The sequence below is a fragment of the Rhinoderma darwinii genome, chromosome 7, assembly GCF_050947455.1.
Source record: "Rhinoderma darwinii isolate aRhiDar2 chromosome 7, aRhiDar2.hap1, whole genome shotgun sequence".
In the NCBI taxonomy this organism is placed as follows: domain Eukaryota; kingdom Metazoa; phylum Chordata; class Amphibia; order Anura; family Rhinodermatidae; genus Rhinoderma; species Rhinoderma darwinii.
In genome coordinates, this window is record NC_134693.1 from 115,499,391 (window position 1) to 115,516,854 (window position 17,464).

At 39.6% G+C, this 17,464-nt stretch overlaps 1 protein-coding gene across 4 annotated transcripts in view; it reads right to left on the minus strand.

Moving 5' to 3' along the window:
* Nucleotides 1–17,464, minus strand: part of PHF2 (PHD finger protein 2) — a 275,856-nt gene that overhangs the window by 12,054 nt on the left and 246,338 nt on the right. Inside the window, exons 19-21 of one of the 4 annotated variants that reach the window (XM_075833859.1) lie at nt 15,782–15,877; nt 8,493–8,602; nt 2,349–2,619 (exon numbers count right to left, since the gene is read on the minus strand). The exons of 1 other annotated variant lie outside the window; for it this stretch is intronic. In XM_075833859.1, coding sequence (XP_075689974.1) covers nt 2,349–2,619; nt 8,493–8,602; nt 15,782–15,877 — 477 coding nt within the window. The remainder of the gene's footprint in view (nt 1–2,348; nt 2,620–8,492; nt 8,603–15,781; nt 15,878–17,464) is intronic. 2 more of the 4 variants (XM_075833860.1, XM_075833861.1) reach the window with 2 other exon arrangements.

A 17,464-nucleotide genomic window follows, 5' to 3' on the forward strand; every position in this document is an offset into this window, starting at 1 on the left:
AAATGTGTATAGAAACTGAGATGGTAAGAGCCACCACAGCCTTATATACAGCACAAAACTTAAAGTTTTCACTTCATAGTAGGTCTTTCTTATTGTATTGATGCAAAAAAATGGGGCTTGTTTTCCTTAAAGAGGACCTGTCACGTCCTCTAACATGTGCAACAAGCTGGATAGCTTATCAGCCGCGGCAGCACTGAGTGCAACACTGGTTGTCTTTTCCGGTTAGCTGCCTGCGTTCCCCTGCAATAGGCCCCATTAGCTTCGGTGCCTTGTAAGAGTAGACTGTCAAGTGGACAGTCCCCAGTGCTCTGTGTCAATCTCAGTCATAAACATTGAGCATTGGGGACCACCCACTTGACAGTCTACACTTACAGGGCACCGGAACTAAAGGTGCCGATTGCAGGGGAACACGGGCGACTAGCAGGAAAATAAAATCAGCGCTGCAGTGGATGTTCAACTATCCACCTCATTATATATGTTAAAAGGACATGACAGGTCCTCTTTTAGATACGTGTTCTCTGAACCAATGTTTTTTTTTATGGAAAGGTTTCATAGCGGAATATATAAGGTGAAATAGACCCCAGGTTGTCTCTTAAGGTGGCCATACACATTAAGTAACTGTTTCGTCAGGACAACAGCTATTTTTCCCGGATGCCCCATAAACATACACGCTCAGCCTAGCTGAGCGTTTGTGTTTGTTTTAATGAGGATGGGGGAGATGGGGGGGGGGGCAAGATTATCTCCCATGGGAATCGTTAAAATCCAACACGCCAGATTGTAATCTCCCCTGACGTCTTCCACCAGGGGAGAGTTGGGTGGCACCCATACACAATAGATTATTGGCCGATCCCGTCGGATACGTTTAGTCTAATTTACAAGTGCTTCTATGTTTTTACAGTGATATCTAGTTCTCGTTTTGTGTATTATCAGATACTTGTCCTATTATTTAGAAATAAACGTACTTGAATATAAATGGAACACAATACTATATTTAGACCAAGCTCTTTCCTTACTGGCAGATAGACCAATTTGCAACAAAACCTACAGATGACTTTAGGAGCCATTATTCCTGTACATGAAGGCAGAAGTTGAATTTAATATGTGCTTTATGAAGCCCATGGGTCTATAAGCTCCAGTGATGTAAATACACATTAGTTCCTATATATCCTCCAAAAATTATATATGAATATATATATATATATATATATATATATATATATATATATATATATGTATATAAATAAACATATACTTCTAAACAACTTAAAAGATTTGATTTTAGTAAAACCATATTGTGTACAAGACAAGAGAAGTGGTACTGTGAAACTCATCATAGATACAAATGAGAAAAATCTACTGCAAGTGTTGAATTGCTCTGTAGTAAACGTATACTGGAGAAATACGATGCAGTGCAGTCCTATGCAAACAGAGCCGAAACTAAAAGATCAATCAGAATATACCCCAGCAGCTACAGTGTGACTGGTCAGAAGAAGCTACTGTCATGTATTCAGTTCACCCCTCTGCAAAATTTAGATGATAAATATACTTTTAACCAGATTCTTACAAAAAAATTAGCAATAGAAATGATTTCCTGCAGGACTGGCAGAAGGGAATGGCCGAGCAACTGCGGGGACTTGAAAATCCACATGGCTGGCCTGCTGTATGTTTGGATCACTTACACAGCCAGCAATAAAAATTGTACCTCCGAGCATAGGTTATTACACCTGGTGATGAGGTGGACATTCTGGTCTAAGTTGTAGAAGAGCCTCTCCTCCAACTGCATATAGTATCAGTTACTAATAGACTGAGGTGATTAGTACGGTTTTGGGTGTCTACTCTAAACCCTTTCTGGATATAAGACTAGTGGTAAAGATAACCAGTATACCTACCCATTCATCCTCCTTGATGTTAGCTATTGGTCTCTGATATACGCACAGTTTTTTTGTTTGTTCCCATTGGTTCCTCTTTCCTGAAAATGGCCTTCTAAAGTGTCCCAATGCCGGGCAGTGCAGATGCGGGCACATATATAGGGGTATGCAGACTAACGGGGTATGCAGAATAACAGTGTGCTGCATATGAGACTTGAAATGCAACATAGGAAAATACATATTTAAAGTTTTGTTCAAATCTGTGCACCTCCAGGTCCTAAAAACTGATAATAAACCAGATTTTTCAAAAACACTATGGCTGTTTCTAAAGAAACTCCTAGATAAAGATACAATCTGGAACACCATCAACCACTGGGACCCGGAGTGGAGCTTCCCACATGTTGCATTCCATCCTAATCTCATATCTGCGATATTATTGACACATTGCTCAGGTGAGTCCGGCATACACTCCACATGTAGGTTTACCTTTGGCAGCTGAGTTATTTTGTGAAGACACAGACGGTCTCCTTTGTGTGAGGAACACCCCGGGGGCCATAGGCTGAGACCCTCTGTTTACTTGGGCTACACCAAACGTGCTGACACCGGCCGTGTACTCGTGGTCTGTTAGACTAGTGTCCAGAGATTCCAGCTTTGTGGCTTCAGGAGAACTGCTTTCCTGACAAAGTTTATTTGTGTTGTTAGGTGAAAGCTTCTTTTTTGTATTCTTTTTCTTCTTGACTTTTTTTTCCTCCTTTAAGGAAGCAAATTGTTATCATGAGGCTGCTTTCAAATATGGATTGATTCTAACAGGTGAGCAGAGATTTAGAAAAGAAACATCCACAGAAGGTGATGCTAGAAAGCCTGCGTCTCCATATTTACCGGTATGTAGTATGTTGAGTAAATAGTGTGAATTTTTTGGAGTATTTTTTTGGGTTTTTTTTTTTTGGGGGGTTATTACTTTTTTTTATTTTATATTTTCTCATTTAAAGGGACTGTATTAATAGAGACTTTACGGCAATGCTTATTGCGCACACTAACAAGATTTGCAATCGACTTACACTGCCTATAAGAAACTACAGCACACAGCACCACTTTACTGGGATTGACTTTGAGAGCCACTGCATTTATAGGTGTAATGATGTGTATATAAAATATACTCTAGTTCTGAGTCTTTAATTTATATATAGGCATATGCACCTACATGTGAAATATCTCCTCATTGTAGGACATTAGTAGTGGCCTCAGCTTTCAGGCTCCGAGTCCTACCGATGGGACCTTCTGACATGCCAATAAAAGCTGAAAATGCATATTATATTTTAGCTGGTCTTTCACCGCCATATAATGTGGTCTAAGCTGTATATTTGCAAATAATTAACACACACAAAAGGCACATAAAACCTGATACTTTGGTATTTTGCTGTGTGATGTACTAAAAAACATAGGAAGATATGACTAGTCACCAGTCCTATATACTGCTCCTATATTATGACCTATTGTTGCCCAATTACATCCCAAATGATTCTGCATCCCGTTATTATTAGGCCGAATCCCATTTTACTACACCTCCGCTGCATTGAGAAAAAAACTTCTGCAAAGAGAAAGTGGAGTAACTGGAGACCACACCGAAACATGGTTCCAAAAATCTTGGCACAATTTGCCACCATCATGGAAGGTTCTGTAGATGAAGTCCTACCGTTGTAGTTTAGTGGACAAGAGCATCAAGTGCACGCATGAGTCGAATGCATATAATGCCACGCCGTCGCGAAGACATGAGTGTCAACCAAAGCAATGACAAGGTTGTCCCTCTCTTGCATTGCCTATGCTGCTGCAGTGATTTTTCTGGTTGAATCTAAGTTCCCATGTAGTTCCAGATCCTGATAATTATTGAAAAGAATCATCCAATAATATATACACTATAGAATACAACGTAGAAAAAGTACAATAAAAAAAATTAACATTAAAAAAACGCAAATAAAATCAATAACTACAGTATAAATCTTAGAATGGGATGCAGACTCAAAGTGACGCTCCATTTTTGTGGGACTTTCCAATATTATACTGTATATAGTTCCTAGAATATATTTACAATATATCTGCATGCATTAGAAGTACCACAGTTTGCAATAGAGCGTAGCATGCTCCATACTAGCCAGTTCTTTGCACATGGAGAATAAAGAAATTTAGCCCATTATTCCTCCCATTTTAATTTTTGATAACACCTAAATGTTGCTATATTCCTTTCCTTTCATGCTCTATTATATCAGGCAGAAGTTGTACAAAAAGTGAAGTTTACTTTAAGACTTAAAGGAGTTTTTCCCACAATAGACTTTTTTGACATGTCAAGTCTGATTGGTGGTGGTCCAGGGTTTATGGACTCCTGTCAACCCCATTGAAATGGGTGGGGCTTATGGAAAACCTTAACGTATGAGCTACGGACCGGCTCGTTCTTAGGATATGAGGAAGTATCAAATGCTGGAAACTCACCGATCTCACTTTAATGACACGTCTAATCTGTTGTGGGAAATCCTTTTTAATTTTATATACAGTGAAGGAAATAAGTATTTGATCCCTTGCGGATTTTGTAAGTTTGCCCACTGTCAAAGACATGAACAGTCTAGAATTTTTAGGCTAGTTTAATTTTACCAGTGAGAGATTATATATAAAAAAAAAAAACAAAAAACTGAAAATCACATTGTCACAATTATATATATTTATTTGCATTGTGCACAGAGAAATAAGTATTTGATCCCTTTGGCAAACAAGACTTAATACTTGGTGGCAAAACCCTTGTTGGTAAGCACAGCAGTCAGACGTTTTTTGTAGTTGATGATGAGGTTTGCACACATGTTAGATGGAATTTTGGCCCACTCCTCTTTGCAGATCATCTGTAAATCATTAAGATTTCGAGGCTGTCGCTTGGCAACTCGGATCTTCAGCTCCCTCCATACGTTTTTGATGGGATGGCTCCATCCATTCTCCCATTGATGCGGTGAAGTAGTCCTGTGCCCTTAGCAGAGAAACACCCCCAAAACATAATGTTTCCACCTCCATGCTTGACAGTGGGGACGGTGTTCTTTGGGTCATAGGCAGCATTTGTCTTCCTCCAAACACGGCGAGTTGAGTTAATGCCAAAGAGCTCAATTTTAGTCTCATCTGACCACAGCACCTTCTCGCAATCACTCTCAGAATCATCCAGATGTTCATTTGCAAACTTCAGACGGGCCTGTACATGTGCCTTTTTGAGCAGGGGGACCTTGCGGGCACTGCAGGATTTTAATCCATTACGGCGTAATGTGTTACCAATGGTTTTCTTGGTGACTGTGGTCCCAGCTGCCTTGAGATCATTAACAAGTTCCCCCCGTGTAGTTTTCGGCTGAGCTCTCACCTTCCTCATGATCAAGGATACCCCACGAGGTGAGATTTTGCATGGAGCCCCAGATCGATGTCGATTGACAGTCATTTTGTATGTCTTCCATTTTCTTACTATTGCACCAACAGTTGTCTCATTCTCACCCAGCGTCTTACTTATGGTTTTGTAGCCCATTCCAGCCTTGTGCAGGTCTATGATCTTGTCCCTGACATCCTTAGAAAGCTCTTTGGTCTTGCCCATATTGTAGAGGTTAGAGTCAGACTGATTAATTGAGTCTGTGGACAGGAGTCTTTTATACAGGTGACCATGTAAGAGCTGTCTTTAATGCAGGCACCAAGTTGATTTGGAGCGTGTAACTGGTCTGGAGGAGGCTGACCTCTTAATGGTTGGTAGGGGATCAAATACTTATTTCTCTGTGCACAATGCAAATAAATATATATAATTTTGACTATGTGATTTTCAGGTTTTTTTTTTTATATAATCTATCTCTCACTGGTAAAATTAACCTAGCCTAAAAATTCTAGACTGTTCATGTCGTTGACAGTGGGCACACTTACAAAATCAGCAAGGGATCAAATACTTATTTCCTGCACTGTATATATATATATATATATATATATATATATATATATATATATATATATATATATACCAATTAAAATGTACTTATTTGCAATAAACTAACAAGCATGAAGTGCAGCAATAGCGCGTTTGCCATGCCAAGAAATAATGGGGAGAGGTGGGGGATTCAATGTGATAATTGCACAGTAGATATGTGGGAATGTTCAAATCTTTTAAAACTACTGAAAAAACGTAGTGTGTATCCTCAATTATTAAGAACTTTTACATAATAAAAAAATACAAAGGTTTAAAGAGTCTCACTAGGAATTCTTAATAGTAGTGCCGTTTATAAAAAAAAAAAAAAAAAAGTTACATTCAATATTTGGTAGTTTAAACTATTTTTAGTCAAAGAAAAGCAAAAAGTCAAAGAAAACAGAGCAAAGAGGAGAAAGCAACTTAAGGGAAAACATAGGAAAATTAGCAAAACCATAACATAATAATGCAGATGATAGGAGACTTCCTGAGTGGAAGCAGATGTAGTGAGTGCCATCATTCTTGTAAGAACTGCTAAGAGATAAAATTAACTAAGACGAAGTAAAAAAATATACAGTGAAGGAAATAAGTATTTGATCCCTTGCTGATTTTGTAAGTTTGCCCACTGTCAAAGACATGAACAGTCTAGAATTGGGTCTTCCAGCAAGACAATGACCCGAAACATACAGCCAAGGCAACAAAGGAGTGGCTCAAAAAGAAGCACATTAAGGTCATGGAGTGGCCTAGCCAGTCTCCAGACCTTAATCCCATCGAAAACTTATGGAGGGAGCTGAAGATCCGAGTTGCCAAGCGACAGCCTCGAAATCTTAATGATTTACAGATGATCTGCAAAGAGGAGTGGGCCAAAATTCCATCTAACATGTGTGCAAACCTCATCATCAACTACAAAAAACGTCTGACTGCTGTGCTTACCAACAAGGGTTTTGCCACCAAGTATTAAGTCTTGTTTGCCAAAGGGATCAAATACTTATTTCTCTGTGCACAATGCAAATAAATATATATAATTGTGACAATGTGATTTTCAGTTTTTTGTTTTTTTTTTATATAATCTATCTCTCGCTGGTAAAATTAACCTAGCCTAAAAATTCTAGACTATTCATGTCTTTGACAGTGGGCAAACTTACAAAATCAGCAAGGGATCAAATACTTATTTCCTTCATTGTATATATTAAAAGCCAAAAACGTGTGAGCTTTATATCTACTCAAAAAAATTATCATATGAGTGTCTCATATAACACATGATAAGCCATTGTTTAAGATGTGGTTTTTTTACATTTCATGATTTTTCTAATTTTTATAAGCAGTGCGGTTTGATCCTATATTGCTAAATAGTAAACTATTTCAAAAACTATGAGTTTCCCCATTTTTGACATCGGTCACATGTCATTCAGATATATCTGTGCTTCTCAAACGGTGAGGTGCTCATAAGTTTATGCAGTGGTGTAGATAGAGGAGAGTGGGTCCCATAGCATAGATGAAACTGGCTGCCCCATTATGGTAGTGGGTTTTGCCACCAAGGACACGTTAGACCTGGTGTTTGTTTCTTCTTTCATGCCATTTTCATGAGAAAATTCATCATTCTTTAATTGATAACAATACAGATACTCTGGAGAGGGGGGTCCTGAACAGCTACCCACCATGCAACAGCAAGGGAATGGGGATATCCAGAACTGGGGCCCCCTCCATCCAAGGGGCCCATAGCAGCCTCATTGACTGCCTCTATGGTATGTATGTCCTTGGTTGTTTGTGAAGCACAGCAGGGAAGGCAGGAGTCATCATATGCTGCACACGTCTTACTCTGGTTGCACCAATCTCTGGTTTAGATATATAATTTACTCATTTCTTATTATACCAAGTTCTGGAGGCATCAAATATTCAGATACATATTTAATTTTGGCATGGACTTCGACTACTGGTGAGACCCAGCCATCAACATGTCCTGGCTGGTGAGATGCCAGTAGTAAAAATTTGAGAAGCCCTGTGATATATCATAACTATTAAAAGGGTGGGAACCACACTGACCCTTGAGAATAAAAGGGTCCTGGTTCCCATTTTCACTGGAGTAGTAGCCCTTCATTCACAGAAGTCAATGAAATGTTCCAATGGACATTGGTGTCTTCCAGAGCAGATAGCTGGGACTGACATGTCATAGATGTCAAATGTGGGAAAAACCCTTTTATTACTCTTAAATCAAACCTAAAAATTTTTTTTTTTGTTTTTTTTTTTTTAGAGGAAATTAAAAAGTGAACAGATACAAAATAATTACTGGTTCTTCAAATGAAAAATATTTATCTTTGATTATATAAAAATCCATGTGAAAAGTTATTCTCTTCAATAACCTCTCGCTTAATTTCGATCAAATTTGCTAAAATTTGGGGAAGAATATGATTCACATCGTTGTATCCAAATCTTGTAAAATAAAACAATGAAAATGTTGTATTCCACATATCCTAATTAATAATGTGTATATGTTTCCATACATTTCTATAAAATAAAATATTACACTTAAAGGTTCAGCAATAAACTAATATTAGGAATGGAGTGTAACCTGTGGGGTATCTCTACTATGGCAGCCATTTTTAAAAGTGACATCACACAAAAGTCTAGGCTGTGTATGAGAGACTGTTGTATTGTCTCACCTGCTGGGATAACTTGGCTGCAGCAGCTGCAAGTCCCGTTTCAATAGAGGCAACTCTCGTACCTTCACGGATAGGTCTGTCTTGCCGCGGTATGGAGGGGCCAACTCTTGCTAAATAATAAACATTTAATAAGGGACCGGCATGAATATGATAACATGCGAGGACCTTACATAGTCATTCAATTCACAAGACCATCTGAGGATAGAAGTCAAACCCTAGTTATAAATGTAGTGTTTTGTAGGGGGGAAAAAAATTTTTTTTTGTGTAAGCAATCACATTTTTTTTTATCCTCTCCAAAATGTTTGCTATTTTTACATTCATTGCTATCAAAGATAGAGATACCTGTTCTAATATCAGCACCATTTTAAAAGTATCCTGTCACCAGGACAGGTTGCCATTAGATAGGGAGAAATCAATGCTGAAAAGATGGGTACAATTGGACCAACTAAACAGCCCTCAAAATAGCCAATCAAGAGGCCAAAAGGCACAAGACCCCCTATTGCCAAGACGGCTCACATATCGGAAAGGGAATATTTGTCCAGCCCACTGATTTGCACTTTGGGTTAAGTGGCGCCATCTAGTTCAACTTTGATAAAGCATGACACATATGCCTTAATGGCGATGTAATCCTTGAATGCTTTTAATTTTTTTCAAATAAAACAATATATCATATAATTGTAAACAACTTTGTAATTGTTTTTTATAAATTATTATTTTTTTCTACTTTTTGAGATACAGCTTCTATGTACTGTATCATGGATACATAGAATCTGTATCTTGTGCTTAAACACGAAACCGTCAGGTCTGCAGGACTGACGGCATCGGTGACAGCGGCTCCTGCATTTCTCTGACACGCAGGATCCACCTGTTATCGATGACCTCTAAGCTTTGGTCCTGCAGACCTGACAGATTCAGGTTTGAGCGCAAGATACAGATTCTATGTATACAGGATACATAAAAGATGTCTCTCAAAAAGTAAAAAAAATATTTTTAATGAAAACCTATCACAAAGTTGTTTTATATAATAAGAATTTATTTGAAAAAAAAAATACCTTGAAAGGTTTACATAGCATTTATTCTACAGAACTTTAGCCCTTTGACAGGATAATTTCAAACACTTTCTTGGTCAAGCTGTCCATACACAAAATTGCTGTCAGCCGAATGTTTGTTTTCATCAAACCCATAAACATGCCCGACCCTCGTTTTCTCCTACATTTGCCGCCTGTGGACAGTCGGGAGTTCCCCATGCATATTAGATAGTTGGCTGATCTCACCAAAATCGTCCGACATTAGACTAATGTGTATGGACAGCTTAAAGGGGTTTTCCCACCAGAGACATTTATGACATATCCACGAGATATGGTCATAAACGTCAGCTAGATGCGGGTCCCACCTCTGGGACCCACACCTATCTCCAGAGCGGGGCCTCCTAAACCCCGTTCAGCCGCTGTGTGTTGTGGCTGAATGAGGCGTTTTCCGACCATGAAAAACGTTATATGGTCGTGAGTTATGTTAACAGCGTAACGCGCTGAGCTACAGTTTCCGTATCTCCAATAGTAGTGAATAGCAGTTACAGAAGCAGCGTAGCATGCGAGCTACGCTGTTTCCATAACTACCATTAAGTTCTATAAGACTTACGGAAACAGCGTAGCTCTGCGAGTTATTGTATTCCTTGGCAAAGAACTTCTACAATAAGACTAGCCATAGATGGGCAAATGTGTAGGGTAAGACATTTGCCCATCTTCTTGAACCCTGGGCAGTGAAGATCCTCATGAAAAAATTTAATTGTGTTTATCATAAAGGGATTTCCAGTATGCTAGAAAACCTCATGAAGAAATATCAGACGTATCTGTTTAGTGGAAAGGCTCATTATAACACCCTCTAGCCCCAGATTTGGCCTAATTTCATGTCTCCTCTTCACAAAGGAACACTCGAGGCAAAATGGATGCACTGTGTTATGCCTAGTGCAAGACCTGAGGGGGGCGGTACATGACAAATCTCTTTGATGCTCTTTAAATCACTGTCATACACCGCTCCCTCAGGCCCTGTACTTGGCGTAACTTAAAGGCTTCCCCTTTGAATAAAAATTGGAATGGATTTTTTTATTTTTATTAAATCAGTGTTTTGTTTTTTTCATCACGTTTCTAATTGACTTTTATTAAAACGTGTTGTTTTTTTTACTTTTTACGATACAGCTTCTTTGTATCTTATATGTATAGAAACTGTATTGTTCTCTCTGAGCCGATTCCGTCAGTTCAGCTAAACGGACGGCTCGGCCGAGAGCAGGTCCTGTGTGTTTCTGATACACAAGATCCACCTAATATCAAATCACATCTAAGTTATAAACTTAGATCTGATCTATAATAGCTGGGTCCTATGTGTCAGGGACACGCAGGACCTGCTCTCAGCCAAGACATCATTTTAGCTAAACTGACGGAATCGGCTCAGAGAGAACAATACAGTGTTTATGTATACAAGATACATAAAAGCTGTATCGTAAAAAAAAATAAAAATAAGAAAAGTGCTTAAAAACAGAAAACACACTGATTTAATTTTAAAAAAATTCATTCAAAAGGTGTACATAGCCTTTAAGGCACTTTTACACGGGCTGATGATCAGTCGAACGAGCGCACTTTCAAATTCTCCTTTCTGATCATTGTCCCGTATAAACATGGCGGCAATTAGCTGATAAATGAGCAATCATCGGTTTTTGGCAGCACATTTCCCTGTGTAAACACGGATGTCCTGCTGACAATAATGGGACTGTCTGTGCCCGAGTGATCACACTAAGCATCACTCGGGCACACAGTACCGATGAGTGCTAAATGGAGCTAAACCAGCGCCGATCGACTTGCTATATTGTTGATCGACGCTCGTTAAAGGCAAAAAATCTGCCCGTCTAAAAGTTTTCTTAATGTATCAGTTTGGGGTGTACCTTTAAACCTAAATAGGGAATTAATCCTATTAATAGTTTAGCCCTTGTGTATCTCCTCTTCCAACCTTTTTTTTCCCCCCGATTTCTCTAGATGATCATAGCAATGAATGAGTGGAGAACGTATGAGTGCCATAGGACTATGTCGAGTTTTACTATTAGTTGTACTGAAAGTTGGATGCATGAAATTAATTTCCAAAAGAGGCGAAATTGATACAGTAATGAGAGCTTCAGGTTAACTTCGGACTGCGCAGAAATCTAACCTATCTCCGTTTCCTTCTAAACAAAACCATTTTTTTTGCCTTTTTATTTATTTTCAAAGTATCTAAAAGCTCAGAGTCTTTCTATGCTCATTCCCAGCATGCACCATTACTACATGATTTAATTCGACCACATCCTGTGATTCTTGAATTGAACTTTAATAAATTAAAAGTAACTAATTCGGAACTCAAGACTACAATCTTACCCTCGCTGTATACCCGATACTTCGAGTCACTTTATATAGGTTATGGTGCTATATGGGTGGTGGTGGTGGTGGTGGCACCTGCGGGCTAAGGTTGTTCACTTAGTTTAAAAGGGACAATAAACCTACAAATGCATAAAAAAAAATCTTTATTAGTCTGCAAGCTCCTGATCAATTGAAATTTAGCCCTAATCCTCCCCATTTCTGCGAAGCACACCGATGGGGCGGGGCTTATTCCAAGGGGCGGGTTTAGCTTGCCTGGTCTCACTTTCCATACCAGCAGAAGTAATATGCATTGAGTCTAATGTAATCTGTTGCTATATTTATATGATGTTTATATTTTATAGGCTATAGCAACCCCAAATAAAATGAAAAATAAAAGGTAGAAAAAAATGTATGCCCTTGAGTATAAGGATATTACAAAAATAGATTAACAAAATATGCAAAACATATTTCCATATCTCCATTTCGTTACTGCTCTTTGTGTTTGCTTTTTATATGCATGTTAATGCACCAAATACTACTGGAGAGAAAATTGTATTTTGTTTTATATTATATGTGCTTCATTTTTTCATTAAAAGTACCAAAGTAAAATATGATAGAAAAATGAAAAAAATACATTCTGAATGCTGAAAAAAAACCAACATGGATATTTACATGCGATCATTTTACTATAGAAATGCAGAAAGGCACCGGGAAATCTACCTATGAGATATACAAAAACATCACACCATAGTTAATTATTGGACTCACTTTTTGTTAAACTAAATTGTTATATTGGGGAATGAAATAACTAGCAATGCCCTAACATTGTCTTATTATCAGAACGACCCAAGTAGACCAGAATTATTTTTTTTAACAGACCATCTTGTGTATATTAAAATGTAAAAAACTTTCTTTAATATTTTACTTCTATGCAGAGATATGGTCATTTGAATTTACAGGCCCAAAGCCTCAGGCTGCACTACTAAGTGATATTAATGACTTTTCCTGTTCCGATTTCTACCACGGAAAGCTTTTGTGAATTAAAATCTCCAAATCCACATATCTGCCTCTATTCAAACCCTTCAGAACAATAAATAGTGTTGTGTTTGGTGATTTGAATTCACATGAGGCTTCCATGACATCTTAGCACCAGAAGGGGACATGTTGTCAGTGGTTTCTCAGTGGTGCAGCCAGAGGCCTTGGCTCTCTAACCTCAAGTGATCATGCCTCAGCATAGGCCTTTTCCAGATTTTGAACGCACACTCATTTTCTTTGGGTAGGTCTCCTTAAAGTTGATCTGTCAGTTGAATAGTTAAGATTACGGTGTATTCATGAGGACAGCGCTCCCTCATCTCTCCTCGCCCTTTAGGCTGGTGATTGACAGGCTGTGTATACAGAGTCTGACAGCTGCAGAGAGGAGTGGGGGGAGCGCTCTCCTCATCAATACACTGGGCTTATAACTATGAATCCGCTGTTCTTTCAGTGCTCCTAAAATTGTAAACAAAAATTGTTGCCGCTTTGGCTACAAGGAGTGCGGTCTGTAGCTGTTAAACGCTTCCCTTAACTAGGGCAGCATATTAAGCAGACACATCTGCTTTATGGGCTTATTCACACAGCACAATCAAATTGTGTTTTTTGGCGCAATTTTAACAAAACCGCTGCAATTTGCCTCGATTTTGACAAAACCATAGTGTTTTCCTGCAATTTTGCAAAAATTGCCGCAAAAAACACAATTTGGCTATGTTCACACGGAGTATTTTGGGGGAGGAATATCTGCCTCAAAATTCCGTTTGGAACTTTGAGGCAGATATTCCTCTCCCTGCACGCCGATTTTCGCGCCGTTTTTCGCCCGCGGCCATTGAGCGCCGCGGGCATAAAACAGCGAGAAATACGCTTTCTCCTGCCTCCCATTGAAGTCAATGGGAGGTCGGAGGCGGAAGCGCCCGAAGATAGGGCATGTCGCTTCTTTTTCCCGCGAGGCAGTTTTACTGCTCGCGGGAAAAAGACGCCGACGCCTCCCATTGAAATCAATGGGAGGCGTTCTCGGGCCGTTTCTGCCGAGTTTTGCGACGCGGTTTCCGCGTCAAAAAACTCGGCAAAATACCCCGTGTGAACATAGCCTTTGACTGCACTGTTTGAATAGAACCTAAATCTCATAGGACGGCTTAGGGAATAGGACAATTGCCCTGCTAATAATAATCTAGTCTATTGCGCTAAGTACAGGAAATGTCTACTAGTTTAGGTGTGAAGCAGATCATTGTGAAGCAGAGGTCTTCAACCTATGGTTCTCCAGCTGTTGTGAGACTACAACTCCCAGCATACCCTGATAACAACATGTTCACAATTGTAATTTCAAACCTGTTAGAAAGACGCCAAATGAAGATCTGTTATTAAACTTATAGATGGGTTTTACTCTCCCTCTTTGAAATTAAGTTCATACATCCAACTTTTAAAAGAAATTCTGAATTTTCGGAATATATAGATATATATATATTTTTTTCCCCCACAAAATGTCCATTTAAGATCACTTGTGTATAACATTCAGTTTACTATTTCCTAATATACTGTTTGTTAAAATCTGAACCCCCAAATTCTCATCAATGTAGTGACAGTAAGGGTGTGTTCACACGCAGTGACCAAAAACGTCGGAAAATACGGAGCTGTTTTCAGGCGAAAACAGCTCCTGATTTTCAGACGTTTTTGTAGCAACTCTCGTATTTTGCGGCGTATTTTACGGCCGTTATTGGAGCTGTTTTTCAATGGAGTCAATGAAAAACGCCTCCAAAAACGTCCCAAGAAGTGACATGCACTTCTTTTTCGCGGGCGTCTTTTTACGCGCCGTATTTTGACAGCGACGCGTAAAATTAAGGCTCGTGGGAACAGAACACCGTAAAACCCATTGAAAGCAATGGGCAGATGTTTGTAGGCGTATTAGGGGCGTTTTTTCAGGCGTAATTAGAGGCGTAAAACGCCTGATTTACGTCTGAAAACACTGCGTTTGAACATACCCTTAACAGGGGTGGGGGGCAATAGGTGAGTTCCAAAATGTATTGCGCAAAGTTTTCAATGTAATAGAGAGTATATTAGGAAATAACAGCACGTGATGGCACTATTACTTGACTTGTCTTTTTAATTTCCCATAAATCTACTTTACATATTGAGTAAGGCCCCATGCACATGAACTTATTTTTGGGGCCGCAATTCGCCCACAAGTCTGCGGGTGAATTGCGGTCCCATTCATTTCAATGGGCCCGTGCACATGACCGTGGTTTCCACGGTCCATGCATTGCCCAGGAGCCTGGACCGCAAAAAGAACAGACATATTTTATTATGGCCGTGTTTTGCGGTCCAGGCTCATAGAAATTAATGATCGCGGCCATGTGCACGTCCCGCGATTTGCGGGTGGTTCGCGGGTGACACTCTGCGGACGTCCGAGCCGCAAATCCCGGCCGTACACACCACTACGGTCGTGTGCATGAGGCCTAAATCCATTGCCAAAAATCCTGCCCATCCCCCACCTCAATCACGACTCAGCAGCATTTTTTCAGTTATCGTCGTCATCCGTTATTTATATAGAGGTTGTAAAGAGATTTGTTAATGTTACGTTTAGTATTACACAATCCACTGCAACAATGAATTATGTGATGATTTTGATGGTATGGGTGCTTTACAAAAAATGACTAAAAAAAAAAGCAATAAGAAAAACCAAAAAAAAAAAAAAAACAACGAAAAGGTTTTGCGTTTATATATGTATATAATGTATATATGTACTTTTTTGTAATTCGATAAAAATCATGTTCTGTTGAGTTCTGGTGTTTTGGGTAAACTGAAAAAACACTGCTGTGCGTTACACAACGACATAGTGCTGGGCGCCTATACAGCGGGCGGATTACAGAGATGCATGCTCACCTGTGGGGCTATATGGAGCATCATCAGAACATTTTCTCTTCCGTGATCGAGATTTGAACACAGGATTATCTTCGTCTGACTCGAGAGATGGGTAAACTACACAAACAGAGATCAGGGTTACTGGAGCGTCCTGCACAATCTCCAATACAAATGGTTAATTCTCGGACACAGGCTGAATTTAGACAGAAAATCAAGTGGGAAATATACTGCACTTATCTATTTAATGTGATGCTCCAATTTCGCAGCCACTATAAAAAAATATATCAGGGAACTCCATAAATAGTCATTTCCTAATATTGTGCGCTCATCACAAACACTCCCTGTAGCTGCGGGAACAGCCTGTACTCTGCTGATAGATCTGCAGAAGAGCTGGGAATTGCAAGTCTACAGGTTGTTACGATGTCGCTCCTATAACTACAGAGAGTGATTCCGATATTATATTAGGGGATTGTTATTTTTGCAATCGTCTTCGGCTCTGTTCACATCTGCATCAGAGCCCCCGTCACAGATTCCGTCATGTTTGATGGGACAAGCATGCAGTGCTGTTCTTCCCGTCTAAACAACAGAACCTGCTGGACCCCATTATAGGTCAATAGGGTCCGTCGGTCGCCACCGGTGAACATTGTGTGACTGATCTACCCCGTCAATTTTGTTTTTCTGCTCCTGTGACGGAACAGAAATACGTAATTGACAAAGCAGGTGTGAACTCCGCTTTATAAAATTCTTTAAAGGGGTTTTCCAAGTTATTCGCTTAAATTAAAGGGGTTGTCCATGATAATTAAAACAAGGCTGCTTTCTTCCAAAACAACGCCACATCTATCCACAGGTTGTGTGTGTTTATTGCAGCTCAGCTCCATTGGAGTGAATGTTGATGAGTTGCAATACCACACACAACCTGTGGACAGGTTTGGCACTATATTTTAAAGTAAGCAGCCATGTTTTTCTAATTCTGGACATTCCCTTTAATAACATTTTTAATATTCAGTACTTACATCACAGATGACTGATCGCTCCCACATTGCCAGTCTGCTCTCGACCCCCACACTCTGTGTTGATAATCCTATATAATGATGTGTCATCCATAGTAACATGTCACATGACCACTGCAGCGATGCTTTCAGTATGGACGATGCGTCATCGGAGGATTGTCAGACAGCTCTGGGCGACTGCGCAGACTGGCGGTGTGTGAATGGTGCAGTTATTTTAGTACTTTGAGTTCATAGAGTCAATGTTTAATAACTTAATGAGTTTATTCCGTATGTAATGAAAAGGTTTGCATTCTTCTCATGTATCTTGTGTATCATGTTTTCAAGATCCCTGCATGTATTCATTGAATAGAAACCTTCATAGTTTACTTAGGCCTCATGCACACGACCGTAAAAACTCCCGTTATTACGGGTCGTAATTACGACCCGTAATAACGGGCTCATAGACTTCTATTGGCCACGGGTACCTTCCCGTTTTCTTACGGGAAGGTGCCCGTGCCGTTGAAAAAGATAGAACTTGTCTTATTTCAGGCCGTAATAACGGCACGGACAGCCCATAGAAGTCTATGGAGCTCCCGCAATGACGGGTGGCTACATGTGTGCACCCGTCATTACGGCAGCGTTGCTAGGCGACATCAGTAAATAGTCACTGTCCAGGGTGCTGAAAGCGTTAACTGATCGGCAGTAACTCTTTCAG